General features: G+C 33.2%; 2 protein-coding genes and 1 long non-coding RNA gene across 5 annotated transcripts; 1 reads left to right on the forward strand and 2 right to left on the reverse strand.

Moving 5' to 3' along the window:
* Positions 1-2,598: 2,598 nt before the first annotated feature.
* On the reverse strand, positions 2,599-5,091 carry LOC117211632 (non-specific lipid-transfer protein). Of its 2 annotated transcripts, none has more exons than XM_033455736.1 (4): positions 4,950-5,091; positions 4,369-4,830; positions 3,890-4,265; positions 2,599-3,809 (listed from the first exon to the last, which is right to left on the reverse strand). In XM_033455736.1, exons 2-4 carry the CDS (start codon positions 4,796-4,798, stop codon positions 2,996-2,998), a joined length of 1,620 nt encoding a protein of 539 aa, XP_033311627.1. In that variant the 5' UTR covers positions 4,799-4,830; positions 4,950-5,091; the 3' UTR covers positions 2,599-2,995. The 2 variants fall into 2 exon arrangements, with proteins under 2 accessions (XP_033311627.1, XP_033311628.1); XM_033455737.1 differs by having other exon boundaries at positions 4,369-4,828; positions 4,926-5,091.
* A 3,536-nt stretch (positions 5,092-8,627) lies between these two features.
* LOC117211631 lies at positions 8,628-15,135 on the forward strand. Of its 2 annotated transcripts, none has more exons than XM_033455734.1 (8): positions 8,628-9,359; positions 9,740-10,332; positions 10,415-10,744; positions 10,820-10,888; positions 10,961-11,516; positions 11,587-11,863; positions 11,961-12,146; positions 12,249-15,135. In XM_033455734.1, exons 1-8 carry the CDS (start codon positions 9,203-9,205, stop codon positions 13,897-13,899), a joined length of 3,819 nt encoding a protein of 1,272 aa, XP_033311625.1. In that variant the 5' UTR covers positions 8,628-9,202; the 3' UTR covers positions 13,900-15,135. The 2 variants fall into 2 exon arrangements, with proteins under 2 accessions (XP_033311625.1, XP_033311626.1); XM_033455735.1 differs by having other exon boundaries at positions 8,629-9,359; positions 11,605-11,863.
* A 4,292-nt stretch (positions 15,136-19,427) lies between these two features.
* LOC117211634 lies at positions 19,428-20,102 on the reverse strand. Its single transcript, XR_004488285.1, has 2 exons — positions 19,810-20,102; positions 19,428-19,663 (listed from the first exon to the last, which is right to left on the reverse strand). It is a non-coding gene; the product is annotated as an uncharacterized LOC117211634 (long non-coding RNA).
* Between the last annotated feature and the right edge of the window lie 713 nt (positions 20,103-20,815).

The raw sequence follows: 20,815 nt of genomic DNA on the forward strand, positions 1-20,815 counted from the left end.
GCTACGTTCTTTTGGTTATGATCGATCTAATCGTATTTTTTAATATACTCTGCAGTTTTAGAAAAATATGAAAGAAATGTTATTAGTACCCTACATATGTAATGTATGCCAATAACTAGATTGTGGATTTTTATGCATTTATGTGAAATTTAAAGATACAAGAGTGGACAGAATGTATATAATATATATATATAACTTCATATTCATTATAATTTGTAGGAAACGAATCTCTATTTAAATTCTATTTCTTTAAAGTTGTATTATATACAGGAGATCCTTACTTTGTTCCGTATAACTTTGCCAATAGAATCTACAAGTGAAAATAAGTAAGAATATCATATAAACATACGCTCAAAAATGCTTTGTTATAAAATTATGACAAAAATTCGAAATAACAATTGACAATATATACCTACGTTAGTTCCATTTCAAAGTGTCGTCCATTCTTATAAATACAGCTTTGGCATTTGTCAGATATTGAATTTATTGCAAATTTCTCGTTGATTTCCTTGCATTTTATTGAGCATAATTCATTTATAAATTATAAATATTTTTGCATTAATTCCTCTTATATATTAACGACCTCAGGATTTACACAGCTTCTATAAACAGATCAGATAAATATTGCCAATCTGTTCTTATGCTATCGAACGAAAATCTATACGTTGTTATTTCGAATTTTTGTTATAGTTTCTTAACAAAGCATTTTCAAACTTATGTTTATATGATACTTTTTTTTAATTTCACTCGTAGAATCTGTTGGCAAAGTTATACGGAAAAGCGTAGGCACAACCTGTATAATAATATATCGTATAGTATAAAAATATAAATTTGTATAAAAATCTGCAGTCCAATTATTGTTCCATAAGGTTTAAACAAGTAATTCAACAGGTTTTTTTCATACTAGAAGTTGCAAGATGCAAACTGTTTATTAATATTAATGATTATACAAATACTCAGTCATTCAGAATTATACTCAGGAACATTACACATAAAATTATTCTCTCCACCTTGAACATAGTACATTTATACGCAACTGCACAAAAACATCTAGAACAAATTTTGCAAATTTATCCCAGTTTTTGTTAAAAATAAGTAGTTAATGATATGTATTATCGAACGATGCATTTTAATACGATCTTTAAGTTAGCGTTAATTAAAAACGCTATGGATAAACGTATTTACCATCGCTAATAATGCGAATTATATGATACAAAATTATTTTGTAAAACTCAGCATACAATAAGGTACTAGAATATATGGAATAAAAGTTAAAGACAAAAATTGATAAGAATTGTCTTTATTATGAGCTCTTTAATTATTGTATAGTTTCCACTTTCTTTTCACCGCATTACAATTTTATAGGTGATAATTTGGTAGATGACAGTCGTCATTATTAACTATATATCGAATGGCATATTGCCCATAATATATTCCCGGTTTACGTACATCTTTTGCTACCAGTTATTAACACTAACTTTACCAGGCCCGTTCTAATAATCGGTTTCCAAATTTAATTTAAAATTGTACATTCATCGTTATTTCTTTTATTCACTTAACTTTATATAATTCTTATATTATCTGATTAATCAATTTCTCAATTTCTGTTAATATAAGAATTTACATAAAGTCAGATGAGCAAAAGAAATAACGAATGTACAATTTTTAATTAAATTTTGGAACCGATCATTTGACCGGATCTGGTAAGGTTAGTGTCAAGCAATCTCGAAAATGGAAATTGTATTCTATTATACTATTGTAAAAGAAGATTTATTAATGCAAAGTAACTATTTTCTTTCAGAAATTTAAATTTTAATTGAAATTTTAATTTTCTATATTTATTATCTTAAATTATATTGTAATGTAGTACATTACAATTTTCTATTTGTTATATTATTTGTAATTATGAATTTATATTGCTTACAATTGTATAAAATTCTTAATTTACGAACATGTTACATGTAATCAATTAAAATCCCACGTGTAATATGTATTGAAGAATTCCTTTAACTGATAGAAAACCAGTTTCAGTGAAACCTTAACAAGTTGTGATAAATTGTGAAATACCGCTATTCATCGAGCACGTAATGCTTACGAATACGCAAGGAATATCTTCATGGAGGCAAGGAACAAGATTCATTAAAAAAAAAAGCACTAATTTGTTCGTTTCATTTATTTTATAGTAAAAAACAAATATCGTTAATAAATTCAATACCCTACACCTTCATCGCGTAATTTTTTTATTTATTTTTTATTATATCTCGCTTCTGAATTTATATCATCTATGTTTTTCATCATTTTTAAAATTCTATAAAAACTTTTCTTTTTTTTAACATCTTTTCTTATATACATATCTATTACCTTTGAACAGATATTTTTTTTTAAAAAACATAATTTGATGACATATTACAACCAATTCAATAAACTCAGAATAAAATTGCTAATTTGACTTAGAAACTGAACACAATTATTTCTAAGAAATAATCAGGATTTGTTCTTGACTACAAATTGGGTTGAGTTACAGTTCATTTAAGAACTAGATAAGGCTGACAGATAAAAATACTTTATATTTAATGTGAAACAAGAAAATTATTGTTATTTTTTTGTTTATTCACTTTTTTTCTTATCAAATATAATTCTCTCAAAGTGGAATAACACTTATAAAAATAGAATTTTAAGATAAATAGTAACTATCAGTATATCTCATATAAAAACTTTCTAAAAAACTTTCTTCTTTTTAATTATATAATAACGATATCATATTTTAAATAATTCAATTTCGTGTACGCGTACACAATAACAATTGAGAACAGTGTATATTAAATTATATAACTTTAGATAGTGGAATGAGAGTGTGTATACTTTGATTAAGTATTCAGATTATAAATAAAATAAAAAAAGAATAGTAAAATAGCATACGTAATGCTCTGATTTCTGGAATTAGATTTACGTCGTCTTCGATATTGAAAGATTGTTTTCATTGACTTAATGCCCTTTATAGTTTAGATCGAAGAAGTTCAATCTTTTTGCCTGCACGCTTTTGTAACTCGATTAGTTTCATTGCCATTCCCATGTTACCTTGGATCTTAATTTTTCCTTGGAAAAATGCTTTTTGCGGATTCAATTTTCCGGAAATAAAATCGACAATATCCATATCGCTAATCGTAATTATAACATCGGGTTTGGTTTTTCCATTATATTCTACTTTTCCTTTTCCTACTTTACTATCCACAACCCAAAAGCCTTCCGCGCCTCCTGGTCCGTTGATTACTTTAAATCCGAATACTCCGCGAACTTTTTCGACCAGATTTTCTTCATCCTCTTGCATTGCGATGTCTAATAATTTAAACAACGCACTTGCCTTGAACTGGTCCGAATCAGATGCACTTAAGTTACTCTTAGTTATATCAGGTTGATTGAAGCCCATACGATACAGAGCAACCACAACTACTCCACCTAAACCTATGTTATGTTGAAGAGCAAGTTTTGCATTTGGCACTTGTCGTTTGCCAGCTTCTCCTCGAAGTTGCCAACAAAGTTCAGCGCATTGTGCCAATCCTGTTGCTCCCAAAGGATGCCCCTTTGAGATCAAACCACCACTAGGATTTATTACATATTTCCCTCTATATGTATTGTCTCCAGTATCAACTAACTTTCCACCATCACCTGGAGGACAAAGACCCAATGCTTCATATGTAATAAGTTCATTAGTAGAAAAGCAATCATGTAATTCTATAACATCCACATCTGATGGCTTGTAAGAAGATTGAGTGAACACCTTTTCAGCAGCACGTTTTGTCATATCATAGCTGTAAAGTAAACAAATATTACTTACCTCTCTTAATGTTGACAAATTGCCAAATACATGATATACATTGATGTTTTTTACCCAACAAGTTTAATAGAACTCCTCTCTGTGAATGTCGAAGCTAGATCTGAGACCATTTCCATTGCTACAATTTCTACTGCCTGAGACTCAAGTCTACGTTTACGAACAAAGTCTTCATTAGCCAGAACTACAGCTGCTGCACCATCGGATGTTGGACAACACTGAAGCTTGGTAAGAGGTCCAAATACTTTTGGAGATTTCATTACCTCGTCCAATGTGTATCTTTCTTGGAACTGTGAGTATGGATTGTTTGTAGAATGTAAATGATTTTTACACGCAATTTTCGCAAAGTGCTCAACTTTGGTACCATATTTCCTCATATGTTCAAGTCCAGCATTTCCAAACAATTGGGCAGTGACTGGACTTTCGTTTATACCTGGGAATAAAAATACAAATAAGTAATGAAAGAGAAAAAAAACTAATAATGGAACACAAATTCTTTACAAAAAGTAGCTCAAAAATAATTTGTGATGATTCACCAGCAATATGAACCATGAGTTCCACATGTTTGTCCAACGGATTGGTACGATCCATATATTTAGGCATTACAGAACCTGTTTCCATTTTTTCAAAACCAAGAGCCAACACACAATCACTAGAGCCACTTTCAATAAACTGTTTAGCCATCATTAAAGCGGTTGAGCCAGTGGCGCAATTATTATTTACATTATATATAGGACAACCGGTAAAACCCATTTGATACAACGCTCGTTGACCACAAGCAGAATCACCATATACATATCCAACACATGCTGCTTTCACATTATCATAAGAAACTTTTGCATCTTCCAAAGCTTTTGTAACTGCTTCCTTCACCATGACCGGATAATCGAAATCTGTCCGTTTACCCGGTTTCTCGAATTTTGTCATACCGACACCAATAATATAAACCTTTGTCCTCTGTGACATTTTGAAGTTTTCTTAGAAGTAGAGTGGACTCTGGAATTTCAAGAAAAAATAATAAGTATACTTAGATGTTCTTTTCCTTGGACACAGCTGTTTAAAACGTTATCACTTATTAATAAATACTACGTACTGAACTTTATTCTTACTTATAGCTATCTAATAATACAAAAATGAAAATTGACAAAACTATTTTGTGAGTAGGTCAATTGCACTCAGCTGCTAAATGTTAAATGACTATAGATTCGTTAACACAGTGTTCGTCGCCAGTTGCCACTTTAGCAATCGCCGTCGCCAGACATGACTAAGAAGTAGGGAGTATGGAGTAGGGAAATCGTCAATGTTTACGGGTGAAAAATGGACACTAAGAATAAGGGCCTCTCGTGGTCAACAGCTGTACTATCATCACGTCTCGTCTTTGGTGCTCTTGGTGGGAGAAACATGCTAATGCTAACAGCGAGAGAAAGTAGAAATGTGTGACCAGCGATCCTGACTCGTACTGTTGAGCAGTGAAAAGGAAATATGCGCACGACATAGGACAGTGGCGGAACAAATATATATGTACATACATATTGTTAGCTATGACATATTACTAGGACGTTGATTGATATTTAGTATCAATTACATGCTTTTTATATAATTTTATTTTCTAGTTATTTAGTAAACTTAAAGAAACGTTACTTCCTTTGGGATTTCGATGATTCTTGACTATATTGTAAAGCTCAACATTTTAAAAAACTTCTGTTTGTACATATAACCGGTGGTCGGTCTTAGTTTTCAAGATATTTGTAAAAAACCATTGGTATCTCTATAACGTATTTCTGCATATGATTGTGCGTTTGTGGCAACATATGCGTCAGTTGGTTGCCGGCCGCTGGCCGCTTATCTTTTGTTTATAAAAGAGGGTCAGACGAGTTTAAAGCCTCTATGCACAACACATATGCGATGCTGTAAGAAATATCTATTTAGATTATAGATAACAACGGGAACTGTTTCGAGTGATGAGTTTCATAAAGTAGCGGGAATAGTTGGTATCCTTTTAAAGGGACAAATTCGTTTAAAGAGGCAAATTCGTGCTTACTAAGGATGTGTGGGTACGCGAGATTACGGCTTCGGGCGGCCTTGGAAAAAGTCGGATAGACACTTACATGCGACATACAGATGCTCGGAATGTTCGATACTTTCCACTTTAACTTTACATTTACGCTTTCTATCTTTACGTCGTAAAGTTTTCGACGCTTAATTATTTACACTTTAATTAGGAACAGAAAGTACGTTTTAACGTATTTTTTAATTTTTAAATATGTTTGTTTTAAATTTGCAAATTGGGCATTGTTTATATCATTTAATTAACCTCCTTTGGTTCGACAAAACGAAACCGTGTTCCTCTTTTTAAATTGCGCTTTTTGCTATAAATTGCTTCATTATATTCAGAAATTATCGAAATTGGTTGACGACCATCTTTAAAATAGATAGTTGACAACAAATCTATCTACACTGTCAGACATAAGTATTAGTATATCTACTTGTCATATTTATTAGATAATTCTAACAAATTTTACTTTATTTAGTCTTCATTACAAGCCATGTATAATGCAAATGGAATAATAAATTTATAATAAAATAACTAGAAAATAAAAGCAATAAAAGACATGTGATTTATATTACAACAACAGTCAGTATCCTAGTACTCATTGCTGGCAGTATATCTGTACATATATATATGTTTGCTCTGGCAGTGCTATGTGCCGTGCGCACATTCCTCCTCCAGTACTCACCGATACAAGCTAGAGTCACGATCATACATTTCTCCTCTTGCCGAGCATTCGCTCGTTTCTCCCGTTTCCCGAATACGAAATCGGCGAACAGTGCAACCGTTGACCACGAGAGGCCCTTATTCCTAATGTCAATTTTTTGACAGATTTTTTTAACATTGTTCTCGAGATCTCTCTATTCATCTCTATTTGCCGTACTTCTGACCTTCTATTGCGAAATAGATAGAATTCTATTGCGATTCTAATGCGAAAATTCTGACTGATAGACGTGCTTGTTATTATGATTGTATTGGGTTCATCAGAAATAACCAATCAAATTTGCGTTCGTTTCAGGAAACTTCTTTCCATCTCTACATTTACTTAATACTAACTTAAGTTACAATCTTTCTACTCGAGATGTCGCTTCCTAAGTATCATTAAATTTGGTTTTCTATAGATACAATAATTAATTTTCTAAATAAAGTTTGTAATTAAACTGGGATATAAATTATTAACCTAACTAATGGTAAATTTGCAGTAAAATAAATACTACGGCAGTTAGCGTTTAATCGATTCAGGTTTAAAAAAGATGTTACGTAAATTTGTTTTATTTACATAACATGTTTAATTTACATAACATAATTTACATTTTTAGACATTATTGTTAAATGAATTAAGCATTAATCCTTATACGACTTGTAATATCTATAGTTTACGTTTTGTTTAATTAGTAATAAAATTATTCTTAATTAATTATTATTATTCTTAAATTAGAGGTAATCAATCATAAAAATACGATATGAAAAGAGATTATTTATGATTGATTTGTTACTAGCAAAGAGGAAATTTCCTCTCTATTATTAGCCCTGAGAGAACCAAAGTCCGAACTGTTACCTGGAAAACGTTATCATAGATTTCTTTTGTGGTATTATTTAATATAGAGATCAATTAAGAAGTTTGAAAGCGAAATGTAGTGTATCCTGTGAAAAAATGCTGTTTCTGAATTTTGTCTCCAGCTAACTAATTTGTGTTTATAAATGTCAATTATGATTTGATATAATTATAAATAATTGTAAGAGTTTCAATAATTAATGTATTATTTTAGTTAACGAAAATCTAAAACCGTATTTACGATATCAAGAATTTAATTGTTTTCACGATTTAAGAATAATAAATAAAACAATTGTCATGGACATCGAGGACAACATTTTTAACATTTTATAAATTATTAATGTCAATATTAAGACCTTAATGCATTATTTTAAATTATACTTACAAATTAAGTTATACAAATCCTAATTTAGATTGTTTATAAACATAGAAGTACACAGTGATGACTATATGTATAAATTGAGCAAACTAGCCAAGTTACTTATAAATGCATTATTAACTAATTATTCAAAACTAATATTCTCGAAAACAAATTTGTCTAAAACATCCTGCATTTTTAATTTATTTTTATACTGGAATCAGCTTCTTCCTGACTGTGTATCGATTACAAAATTAAATTATTAAACATGATTTTCTTCTGTATTATCAATATGCGTATTCATATCATTATTTGATTATCAAAGACATTAAAAAATTACCGGTATATTCCGGATTTTGTCAAATACTGTAATGCAATACGATTTTTGTATATGTTATAATATTTACTAATATTTAGCTCTTATATGACAGAAAGAATATGTTGACATTGCTCATAATTAGACTATGAATTTTTATGCATTTGTACAAAATTTCAAATATGTATACACATAATATGCAAAAATATATGAAATGTCTAAAGTAGAGTGGATCTATAATAATTTCCTATATTTTGTTAATAGGTAAAACGAGTCACTGCAATTTATAAGTTCTACATTAATTGTATTGATAAAAATATAGAATAAAAAATAACAATATGAAGAATAAAAATCCACAATTGATTCATAATTCTACACGTGAAAACTATTCAAGAAACATTAAATATAATCAAAACATGTTTATATCTCAGAAAAGACAGTCCTTGGATCTATGTTTACATGACTTTTTTTCATTCTCAGGAAGGATAAACGATGTTACTAAAGCTTACTTATTTCAGTGTTACCCTGTATACTGGAAAATCGCGCCGGCCATTGCGCGCTCGTGTTTTGGTTCTAAAAAGATGGCGGACTCTTGTTTTCAAGATCGGTCACATAGAAATACGATAGTTTTCAGATACCCAGCGAAAGTTGACATATTACGTGTACAATAATACCGAGTGGATGAAATTATCGTTGCTACGGATTTACTGGTGGGATCGAAGAAGTTTCATTGAGGTTCGTAAGCGACGTGAAAGCGGTGTCTTTAGCGTGCATATTAGACGAACTCCGAAGCGAAGTGATTTTCAGAAATTTCGGTTGTTTTCTGTGCGAAACAGAGTTCGACGAATTGGAAAACGTTATCGGGATAAAAAGGATAAGATGGTTTGATCCGAATGAACGTTCACGAGGTTTAATAACCCGACGATCGACATAGTAGCGATACTTACTTGGTTAGGTTGATTGTCTAGGTATATAGACATACCTATGATAGCAGAACAAAGTTCCACGTGTTCCTCTCGGTGGTTCACGTTAAAACGTGACGTTGAATTAACCTTGTAAACATCACGTTAAATGTGTTATTCCAATCTATAATGGCGTCAAGTGATTTTGATGTGGAGCTCTTCGAACGAAGGCTTCACACATTGAAAGATTCGCAGGAGTCAATACAAGGTCTTTCTGCTTGGTGTTTGGAGAGGAGACAGCACCATAAGAAGATTGTCGCTACCTGGTTGCAAGTTCTTAAGAAGGGTAAGTTTATATTTTTTGTTCAATATGAAATCATTGCTGTATTTAGTTCTAAGTTTTATTTTTCTTTGTTTATGTTTTAAGATTTAGATTATTTGTGTTATTGGTATTGGGAAATAGAGTGATCTTAAAGGGTTTTATTAAGAATGTAAACTGTAATTGATGAGATATTTAATTTTTTATAGTAAAATATTAAAAATTTATGTATTATGTTATTCTAATATTTGATTCCATTATTGTCATTAGAAATATACATGCTGTTATATAAATTTTTATTTGTAATTATTTAGTTTAATACATTTTGAGGTAGTTCTTGAGTTATATCAATTTTTTTTATTGATTTGTAACTTGTAAGATAACAGTGACATTTTCTTAAATGACAGTAAAAGTTGAGCACCGCCTTACACTTTTTTATCTGGCAAATGATGTTATACAATACTCCAAGAGAAAAAATTTTGAATTTGTGGAATCCTGGGGCACAACTCTGCAACGAGCAACGACCATGGTTAGAGATGAGAAAGTGAAACATCGTATATTAAGGATTTTTAAAATTTGGGATCAGAGACAAGTGTATGATGAAGAATTCCTGGCAGACCTATCCGGATTAATTTCAGCAGCTCCAAAAAAGAAATTAGAACCCCAGCCAACAGTACCTCCAGAAGAATTTCAAGCTGCTTTACTCATTTCTACTATGAGATCATGTGCTACACTGGAACAAGCAACTGATGCTCGATTAAGAGATTTACGTGACAGCAATATAGATATAGAGAATGCAGAAGAATTATGTGCTTCTTTAAAAGATAGGAGAAGGGTTGAAGATGCAGAAAAGGAAGTGGATTTGGCAGTTAGAAATGTTGAAAATTATGTACGTGCATTGGAGGCAGAAATTAGAGAAAGAACTCAAGTACTTGAGCTGTTAGAACAGGCTGATCAATTTTATGAAACTCAAAGAGGTGAAGTGAAAATAGTTACTAATGTAAGTACATTAAAAAAAATCAGTGTACTATCCATAATACTCATTAATGTTTCTTAACATTCTTAAAATTCTTTATCAATAGGCATACAGAAATTTTGGTAGTCGTGTAAAAAATTTGAAGAAAAAATTGGATGAGCTTTTACCAACATTAGTTTCACCAATTCCATCACCAGACATAAATGCTCCATCTCCAAGTCCTGATAGTGATATAGAACTTCCAGGAGAAGAAAATCAATCTCAAAATCAGTTAGGAGTTATAGATGTAGCACCACCATCTATGTATGGTTCATATTCTCATGAATATGATCCAGTACCTGTACCAGCTCCAGAAATGGGCCAAGGCAATGATTCCGGTGATTTTACTAATAATTTTTCATCTTTTATGGGAGGAAATGTGGATTTTGGTAATATGGTAAGACACTAAAGTTAGAAGACCATATTAATTTCAATGAATATTATTGTAAATCATTCGTTTTTTACATTAAAGCGAAACATATTTAATGAAAGATCGTTAACTCCTACTGGAATGTCACAGCAATATAACGAATCATTGGAGGTATATATTTAATCAAAATAAACATTTATTATCTGATAAAACATAATAAAGATATTATGCATATTTTACTAGGCTAAACCAATAGAAGTAATCAACATGAGGCCCTCCAAAAATGAAAGTAATAGTGCAGATTTTAATATCTCTAGCTTTTTAAAGACTGTTCTTCCTTCCTCTGATGGATCTCAAGATCCTGGTGGTATTCCTGGTCTTGGTTTAGATATTCCAGAATCACGAGTAGAATCTCCACAGCGTTCAAATTATAGACACTCACCTATACTAGGGCAGCATTCAGTAACCCCTGTGATCTCAAGAATTATGGGAAATCAAAACACACCTATTGGTGTGAATAATTGTCCTATAACCCACAGTACTCCATTACCTGTTCGAAACTTATCCGGCGAGTCGCATACTCCTTCACCGTATTCCAGTCAAAACAGCCAGAGTAATATTACTGTACCTTTTGATGGCCCAACTAATAATAATACTGTTAATCCTTTACCACCTCCACCATTACCTCCACCAATTTTTCTCGATGATGAAAACTGTTATAATAAGTTACCACCTAAGTTTCCAACATGGACACCTACGAGTGAAACTATGAAGGAACCAGCCAAATGGGAGGAAAAGGGTATGAATTTATTTTGCAATATAACATATAAAAATTTTGATATCAGCTCTATAAGTTTATAACATAGCAGGTTCCGTAATATTTCCAGGAAAAAATAGCATGAATCCAACTTGGCCTGGTGAATGCGATGAAAAAGCAAAAACTTGGATAGATGGTGATATGGATAGATGGGATCCTAGTAACGAAACTACGTGGACTAATGTTGTTAGAGGGAAAAATGAAATCTTATCTGAAACACCAGAGTCACCACCCATGTATGAGAAAGCTGGATTTACAGATCCAGTTGAATACGATGACTCTCAACCACAAGAATCTCTTTTAAGTACTGCTGGAGATGTAGATCATAGGTGAAGAATTTAATAACAATTCAAAAAGAATCACTTCATATATGTGTACTCATCAGGGAATTTTGAGCAAAAACATATTTAATTTATTATTTTTCAGAGTAATACCTATCCCGATAACGGTAGAGAATCAATTACCATATCGTTTGATGAAAGCAGCGGATGTTGATCACCGAAACTTGATTAGTTTAACAGGAAGTCCGGCGAATCATAATGTCAACGACAATTCTATGAATGCGTTAGCTAACAGTAACAACTTGTGGTCCACAGGCGATCAAGATTACCGGTAAGATACTGAAACTCGCTCAATTACTAGAATTTTGTAGGATTGCCATAGCAGTTTTAATTTTCACCGTAACAACTTTAATGCTTTGTAATACGGAATCAGGCAACACATGCAACCAGGCGATATTGTGGAAAGCGTCGACATGGAAATGTCGGACGACGAGACTGACAGTAAGCCAAAGGGAAGGGTTTTAGTTGACGTTCGATCACAAGACAGGGATATGAGAGTCGGTAATCAATCAGCGACTTCACAGCACATGGACATGGACATGCGAATGATTCCGCTTCCCGCGGGTCAAATGCCAGGATCTCACGGACAAATAATGCAAGACGTGCACATGATGCATTCAGGGCCACTTCCGCCCCCACCTCCGCCACCGCAGTTTCATCCAGGCCAACCATCATTTCATCAAGATCAAACAGACTTTCGACACAATCCCGCAGAATTTCATCCAGCTCAATCAAATTTTCATCAAAACAGGCCACCGCCAAATTTCATCCAAAACCAGCAGGATTTTCCACAAGAATTCCATCAAATGCACCAAACTCAGTCAGAATTTTCAAAGCAAGAGTTTGAGTATCGTGAAAATCACGCATTACGACCTAATCAGGAGTTCCTTGGTGAGCCACAAATGCGTGGCAGGTACTCTCAATCAACGGAGCATCAGCATAGAGATATCGGTTTTCATCGGAACGACCGAGGAGGTCGAGGTGGTCGTGGTTTTCCAAGGAACCGACGAGACAGATACTCGGATGATCACAAACAAAGGAACCTTCAAAACAGTCGCAAATCCCGATCGCAAGAGCAACATCAGCGGTCGTCCCCAGAAATCCTACCAAACAGTCGCCCTTTACTGGTACCAGCACCAGACACTGTTGTCATTCTCGACGAAGATGGTATGCCCATAGGACTGTCCAACGAAAACAAAGCGCCAACGAATGAGGAGCATCTTCCAGACACCGAACAAGAAGAAAACTGTCAAGATCGTAGATTACCACACGGCACACCAAACTCACGGAGCCTCGACCAGCAATCTGTATACTCAAGTGGTTCGAATCTTCACGAACACGAGTCTGAACCTCCAATTATGGAGACGGACGAACAACAAGCAATGAACCAAGTGACTGTTGTACCCGTGATAACGGAGCCTAAAGACTCGCAGCACAATCAATATGTTCCTGTCTCAGAATATGAAGAACACATCGAACCAGAAGCTATAATCTCAGAGAAGACCTGTGACAGTAACGAATCTATTGAAAATACGGGTCAAGAAATGAATCTGCCCGAGCAGTCGCAACAGCAACACATACCAGATCAAGTAGACGATCTTGGAAATTCAACGCCAAGCAACGAATTGAAGAGACCGTCGACGAATGGTAGCTTTGACGAGAACGATGTTAGCTGTAGTAAACAGAGGATCGTGTCGAACGGACCGCAGACACCGACAGAGTCTGACGCCGGTTTGAACGGGCCGATACCACAAGTCTCGGCGGAATCACATCAAGGAATGTACGACTTCGACGGTCCCGTTGGGCCGAACTTTCGACCGCGTCTCGGTGGTCCGGTTCCATTTCCTCCTTGGAGGGGTGGTCCACCTCGTGGTAGGGGTTTCAGGGGTGGTCCAAGAGCTCCTTGGATGGACAGGGGACCTCGTGGACCTGTGATCGGTAACTTCATGCCGAGGGGACTGAAACGCGGTGGACAATTTAGGGGTAACGGCTTCAGAGGTCGGGGACGTGGTAACAATTGGTAGAAAGTGCATGAATTCTCTCTATTAAGAAGGATAAAAGAGAAAACAAGAAGGAAAGAAACTTTTGCTGCAGTTTTTACCAAGGGAGGAACATACACTGTTTTTGAAAAATAAGAAAGAACGATCGTTTTTTTTGTATTCTGTACATACGTATTAATTACTGCGTGAAAAAAAGAAACCCACTGTGGAATCGTCACATAGGGAGACCGTTGTGTGCATCTCTGGACATATAGACGGGGGAATGGGGTTAAGAGTTGGTGTGATCCTAGATGAGGTGATTTTCCTTGTCGGAGATTCACACTTCTTTGTGCGATTAATTCGCCTATATACATATATAAATAAAACTACATAGATAATATAGATATAAAGGATGTACACGTACATATAAACGCATTCTCTCTCTATCTCTTTTTCTTGCTCCGTCTCTTCATGCTCATTGAAGAAACTTGATTCGATTCTCAGATACTTGTACACGCGTTTATTACAAAGTACTAGATGTATTATCGAAGCGGGACCATCAATGTTATTTTCATACAACCTTGTCGTTAGCACTTCCAATCAGTGCCGATACAAATATTGATGGAACAAGGGACATTATACAATAATGTGCTTGCGTATCGTCGACGGTTCTCGCTTCGGTAATGGTCGATATTTTACCTCTTAGGATTTCATGTAAGACAAAAGAAACTTCTGTTTTACGTACATATGTGTTATTACAAGTACAAGCAAGGTGAAAAAAGAAAGAATATTTATATGTCAGGTGGGTTGACCTGTGAAAATGATTTTGCTTTAGCGTTGATCCTTTTAGCCTGTAAAGGTGAATGTTACGTGTCGAAACGAGAAAAGCAAAAAAGGAAGAAAAGGAGAGCAGCTCTAGGCCTTTAGAATTCGTTTCACGGATCGCTTCTCTTTATTCACTTGCCTATTAACCAGAAATAAAACGCTAATTGCCTGTTTTTCTCCGCCTGTCCACATTTCTAATCGTTTCATCGAGGCTCGTTTATAAACAGGCATGTCAAATGAATCTTCAAAGTGTATTAATAAAAATGCAATGTTTATGTTCTGGTCCACTTCGTACATTTCCCCCACTTTTTCACGAGTAATATACATAATACATAATAACATGTGTTCATTTCGTTTTTTTTTTGCGAGGAGAGCTCGAATCTGAATGAAAGAAAAAAAACGGAAACGAATGTTATATTGTCAAGACGAAAGCGCGATATGCAATAGATATAAGAACAGGTCGTTATTGAATATATTACAATCCAATATCTTGCAATCATTTTTATTTTGTTCTTGTTTTTCCTATTGCGAAGGAACAAACACCATTGCACGAAAAAAAGAGAAAAGAAAAAAGAAATGTGACGAATGAGTTCCGTTGACGATGGTTCGTTTGCCTGACCAACCCGTTTTCTTTTCATTCCGTTTCTTCTTTTTTCATCCACTGCGTTCAATGTTCTCGAGCGTTTCTCATCTGTGACAAAAAAAGAAGATAGATATGTCGATGGAGTTTTTTTTTTTTTATAAAGAATTGTAGAACCATGTGTGTGTATATATAAATATGTATATATATACGTGCATACATATACGTATTTACATACATATATTGTGATTTTGTAAAAACATCAGTAGTTTCTTTATTAGCTAACTTAAAGTTTCTTTTTATGTATCTTGATTATTCGTTTTACGAATCTCATCGCTCGATCGTGGACGTTTTCGTGTTTATATGTTTATGGATGCAAAAGTGTATGAAATGTGTAAAAATATATAAAATATCCAAAGTAAGGTATTTGTTACAATATTTAGCGAGCGGAACAAATTTAGTTACAACGTTTAATGAATGAAAGAATTTTGAATAATTTGCTACTCATCGCAGAACAGAATTTTTGTGAAAAAATGATATTTTGAAACTCGGGTAGCAAGCAAACGAATCATTGTCTTGAATAAAAACGCAAAATACATGTAGATATCGATAGCGAAATGCACAGGAATTAAGTGTAGCAAGATAAATCCTTGGAAAACTAATTGACTGTTTAATAAAACATTGCAATTTACCGAGGACCTTGCCAGCACTCGACAAAACCGTACTCCTGTTTAACGTACATTGTATTTTTTTCGTACCTATTTGTTTAAAGCATTCCGTGATAAAGAAGAAAGAGAAATGTTTTATTTTCTCTAATTATAATGGAAGATAGTAGAGGAACTAAAGCGCGACTTTCCATTGCTTTCCTTTAAAGATTCGTAAGTTCGAACGCGACATTGTGATTTTATGTAGATCCATAGTTCTTTCACTCTCTTCTCCGTTTGATCAATTTTTTCTTTTATTTTCTATTATCCTTATTTTAATCAATTCACATATATCAAACGTTTTTGTTTTATCCTTTTCTTTTAACAGATCCAAGGTACTTACAGACTTATAGATCATTTTATTTCATGTCTCTAGAAGCAATTTTCTTTTCCTTCTATTTTTCACTTTTTATTTTAAAAACTCATGGACGAAGGTATATGAATTATTATTTATAGATTACAAAAATGTATCTTTTTTTATTACGACTCATGTTATTTGACTATCTGAAATTTCTATGGATCTACCTCGATTCGCCTACTATCACAGAAAATCGATTTTTGGTTCCTCCTTAAGTTACCTGTGTTTTACAATTCATGTGGCCTAACATCTAAGACATAACTTACTCTTTTTCTGTTCGAACATTTTTACTTATTCTAACATATCGAAATTTTTAAACTTTTAAATAATCTCCAATATACTTTAAAACGCTTTCAACAACTATTTCGTCGATTATGATGTTGTAAATGATATATGAGAAGCAAGTTCATTGATATGTTACGATGAAAATGTCCTGTTTGGTAAATATATACACTTATTAGTCAATGCGTGGATTTATCTAAGGTTTTAACAAAATTATTAATTAAGTATGAAAATGTCCATTATTCTTGGTAAATGTATTCCTTCCTTAAATAATACATGTGTATGATTATGATCTATTAGTAAAAACTTAAATTCCATTGAATACATTTACTTACAAAATTGATACAGACACACAAATTGACTAGATGTATAAATTTATTATAAGGAATAGATTTAATTTCTCACATCATGGAAAATCTCCAATATCTCAGTTCGATCGTTACGTTACTGGTTCTATTGTTTCCTTTTACAAGTGTTTTAAAGGGCGAACGCCGGTGAATTTCAAAGAATGTGGCGGGATGTGTATCGATTTGTATATACCAGCGCGTGATAGATACGAATATATAATACTTGTAACACGAGCACGTACAATGGCCTGAACAGAATGTATAAAATACATATTGTACAGTTTTTAGCGTTATATCATTACCTTTTCCTCCGCGCACGAAGCAAAGGCAAGGAGGAAGAGATATGCCCATTAACGGTCCTCTACTATTTCACCACTCTTACCGCTTGCTTTCTCTTTCAATTTTTTTCAACGTCTGTAATCGAGTTACCGAGTGAAAATTAATAAAAAAATATAGATCGCGTGCAAATGTATCTCTGCTTGAAATTTTGAGCCTGGCGAATTGCGTTTCGCCACGAAACTCGCCCTTTGCGGTCTCCATCTATACAATCGATTCCAAAATCAATCAAATCTGACCGTTAAAACTGACATATAATTCTGTAAAGCATTTCTATAATTTTTTAAATATTCCTCCTTTAAAAGTAATTAAAATAATCATTCGTTTCGTCAGTAAAGTCTTAAAAAAGAAAAGAAAAAATCGAAATATCGGTCGTTTGTACGGATTGGATTGCAAAGAGTGGAATCTACTCGAAATTTTACAAAGGATCTTATAAAATAGGATTTACTCGAAATCTTATGTATCGACGAATGTGTCCACTGGATAGGCTTGTTATAAATTAGAATAATGCGTATAGATAAATGTATATATATATATATATATATAGACAGTAAGTTTGAAAGGTAATCTTGGCAGCTCGAGCAATGTGTTTCGCGTGTCATCGTTGCTACGTTATTTTCTTACAAAGGAATTCACAAAGTTGAAGATATATCCTAAGCTGAATTCTTTGTTCGCGAGGCTACATGTTGTGGTATCGATTTTGGCTAGCGATGCACGCGATACACCATGTGTGCGTGATTTAAGTATTCTACCAATTCCTAGCGTGAACTTTCATGTTGTTTTACTTAAAATGATTAATACGCGCAAATGTACATGTATATATGTGTATGTATGATGTTTTTGGTAAAGAGAAAAGCGCGAAAGTGATTTATGTAGCGATGTAACACACGATCTGTTGGGAATATTTTTGCGAAGCAAATGTGCAAATATATCCCCGATGATCGCTCATTTTGAAAAAGTGCAATTTGTTTCTAGATAAAACAACCCTTGAATGAAACTCGAACGATAATAGACGATTTATACACCTCGACTTCCTCTTTCGTTTCTTTTTTACATCTAACGATATACATAGAAGTATAATTCTTTATTTAAATATACATAATTCCTTTATCTCCTGATTTTTCACGTTGATTTTATGGCTCGCAATTCTAACGACTTTTGTTCTTATTTTCTTAAACCGAATAAATTGCATGTTAATAGGAAATTGGATAGACTTTAGAGACGTACAAGCGGATACAAGCTAGAAAGCTGTAACGCTGTAATGGTAGTTTAGAAGTCGACTCGTTTGTTATTACGTTCTGACAAATTGTTGTATCGGTCAAGTTTCATTTGAGCGATTTTACCGCGATATCGAGAAACAGACGCAACGTTATAAACGTGTGACAGTGATGTTCGAGCAATGTATATGTATATAGAGCAGAACGTAGATTGATCTTGCGTGTGCGTGCAGTGGAAAGTGCAAATCAGTCTGTGGGTAAAAGTGCCTTCACTCGAAGTAACGAATTTCGCTTCATTAAGCGGAAGTTTATTACTGGTGTCTCGATCATTCAGTTTCACTTTCTCTTTAAAATTGCTCTTTCGCCTGTCGATATATATATATATCTTCTTTTTTGTTGATGATTAACTTATTTATTGAATGTTATCTTCTGACCTGAAAATGCTCGATATTGATTACATAATTCTTTTTACTTCTTAGTATTTTGTATATAAGTTCATCGTACTGTTTAAATATAAAAAAGAAACTGAAAGAATCACCGACAGGCGGATAAACCGCGAAGAAACGAGCAAAAAAAACCGGCTCTTTGTAGTTTTTCCACATAGTATTTCGAAACTTCTGATACGTTAAACGTAGTGGCAATCGATCTGAGGTTCTATTAATAAATCAGACCGATTATCCCGGACGATAATCTCGCAAAGTAGGCTATTGTTTAATTATTTAATAATAGATCGTGAATGAGTTTTATATTCTAACGTAAAACCGCATTCTGCATACCGTGTATGCTGACAATATTTTTTGTACCTTGTCCAAATAAAAATGGGGTCTATTGTTTATCGTGATCGCCGTTTGTAAAATCGTGATTTCCTGTGATCTCGTAAGAACTTTCAGTTCCAAACTCCAGCGGGAATATTTTCTTCGTTGCATTCTTTAAAAGAGACGAACAAGAAAAGCAAAGCTGTAAAGCGATATAAATATAATGTATGTATTATATATTATATTTGTATGTATGTACATAATACAGTATTATATTTAAGACAAGTATATAGATACTTAAAGAATATCGAAGTTCGATGAGATATATACATATATATATATTTGTATTGCACAATCATTTTATCGTTGTTGCCTTTATATTAAGGTACAATATATTGAAGGAAACTGAAAAAAAAAGGAGAAACGAAAGTTCTTTTGCAGCACGAGTTCGATTGTTATACGATACATGTTACGTTTCTTTATTAGGAAACGATATATCATAATATTGTGATGTGTAAAACCCTGCAATCCTAAGGGCTTCATAGAAATACCTTTGACTCTTTGGCTGACGCTTCTTAAGCAGCGCTTCCGGTCGTCGCATCTCTGTTATGTAATTGACGGGATTAAATGCAAAGGAAATGCAAGTTATACCTTACCAAACAGTTCAGCGCTCAAACGACTAAAGCTAGAAGCATACGTTCCATTTTGGAAATTTTCTACTGTTACCTAACGTACAGTGGCTCACGAAAGTATTTTAACACTTACTATACACTATACATAACTTCTATGTTAGCTATACGTATCGTAGATGTGTTACAGGAGACATTTTAAAATTTCATTAGTGATATAACGAGACACGAGTGCTATGATTACATTGGACAAATTGGAAGTCAATTTGAAAATGTATATATAAATTACGAGATATTTATTGTAAACATACATTTGATAAAAAATATATGTACATTATGAACAGGCATCTTAAGTATAATAACTGGCAAAAAACAATCTTACTAAATGAATTTAAGACTTAATATAATGGACAATTGACTAATAATTCTCTCATCTATACATAAATGTGAAATATATACTTGCACTAAATCTCTCGTAGTTTTTATACACATTTTCAGGTTTGTTTCAAATTTTATACATACATATAATCATGGTAGTTGTGTTTCAATAACATATACAATTACACAATATATTAATAAAAATATATAGGAATTTACTTTTGTGATCAACTGTATGTACATATATATATTCTATACTTCATGGTATACTTGCAACAAACTTCTCTTCAAAGTTTCATACTTCCTTGCACCTTTGCATTTAATGTCATCAAACTTTTGTATCAAATGTAATTCTGTTGTTTCTATGAAATTTTTTAATAGACACACTGAAAAGTTATATAACTAGTTTATATAATGGTAAAATTAGAGAAAGAAGTATTCTTTTGTTCAATTATTGCGTGAAAAATATTACACCCTTCTTTGTCACGCCCTCTTTAGGAAAAATTTCGTAATCGAACCATTCAAATTCTCAGGGATCTCGGCACATGGA

The sequence above is a fragment of the Bombus bifarius genome, unplaced genomic scaffold (assembly GCF_011952205.1).
Source record: "Bombus bifarius isolate JDL3187 unplaced genomic scaffold, Bbif_JDL3187 scf7180000008240, whole genome shotgun sequence".
NCBI lineage: Eukaryota > Metazoa > Arthropoda > Insecta > Hymenoptera > Apidae > Bombus > Bombus bifarius.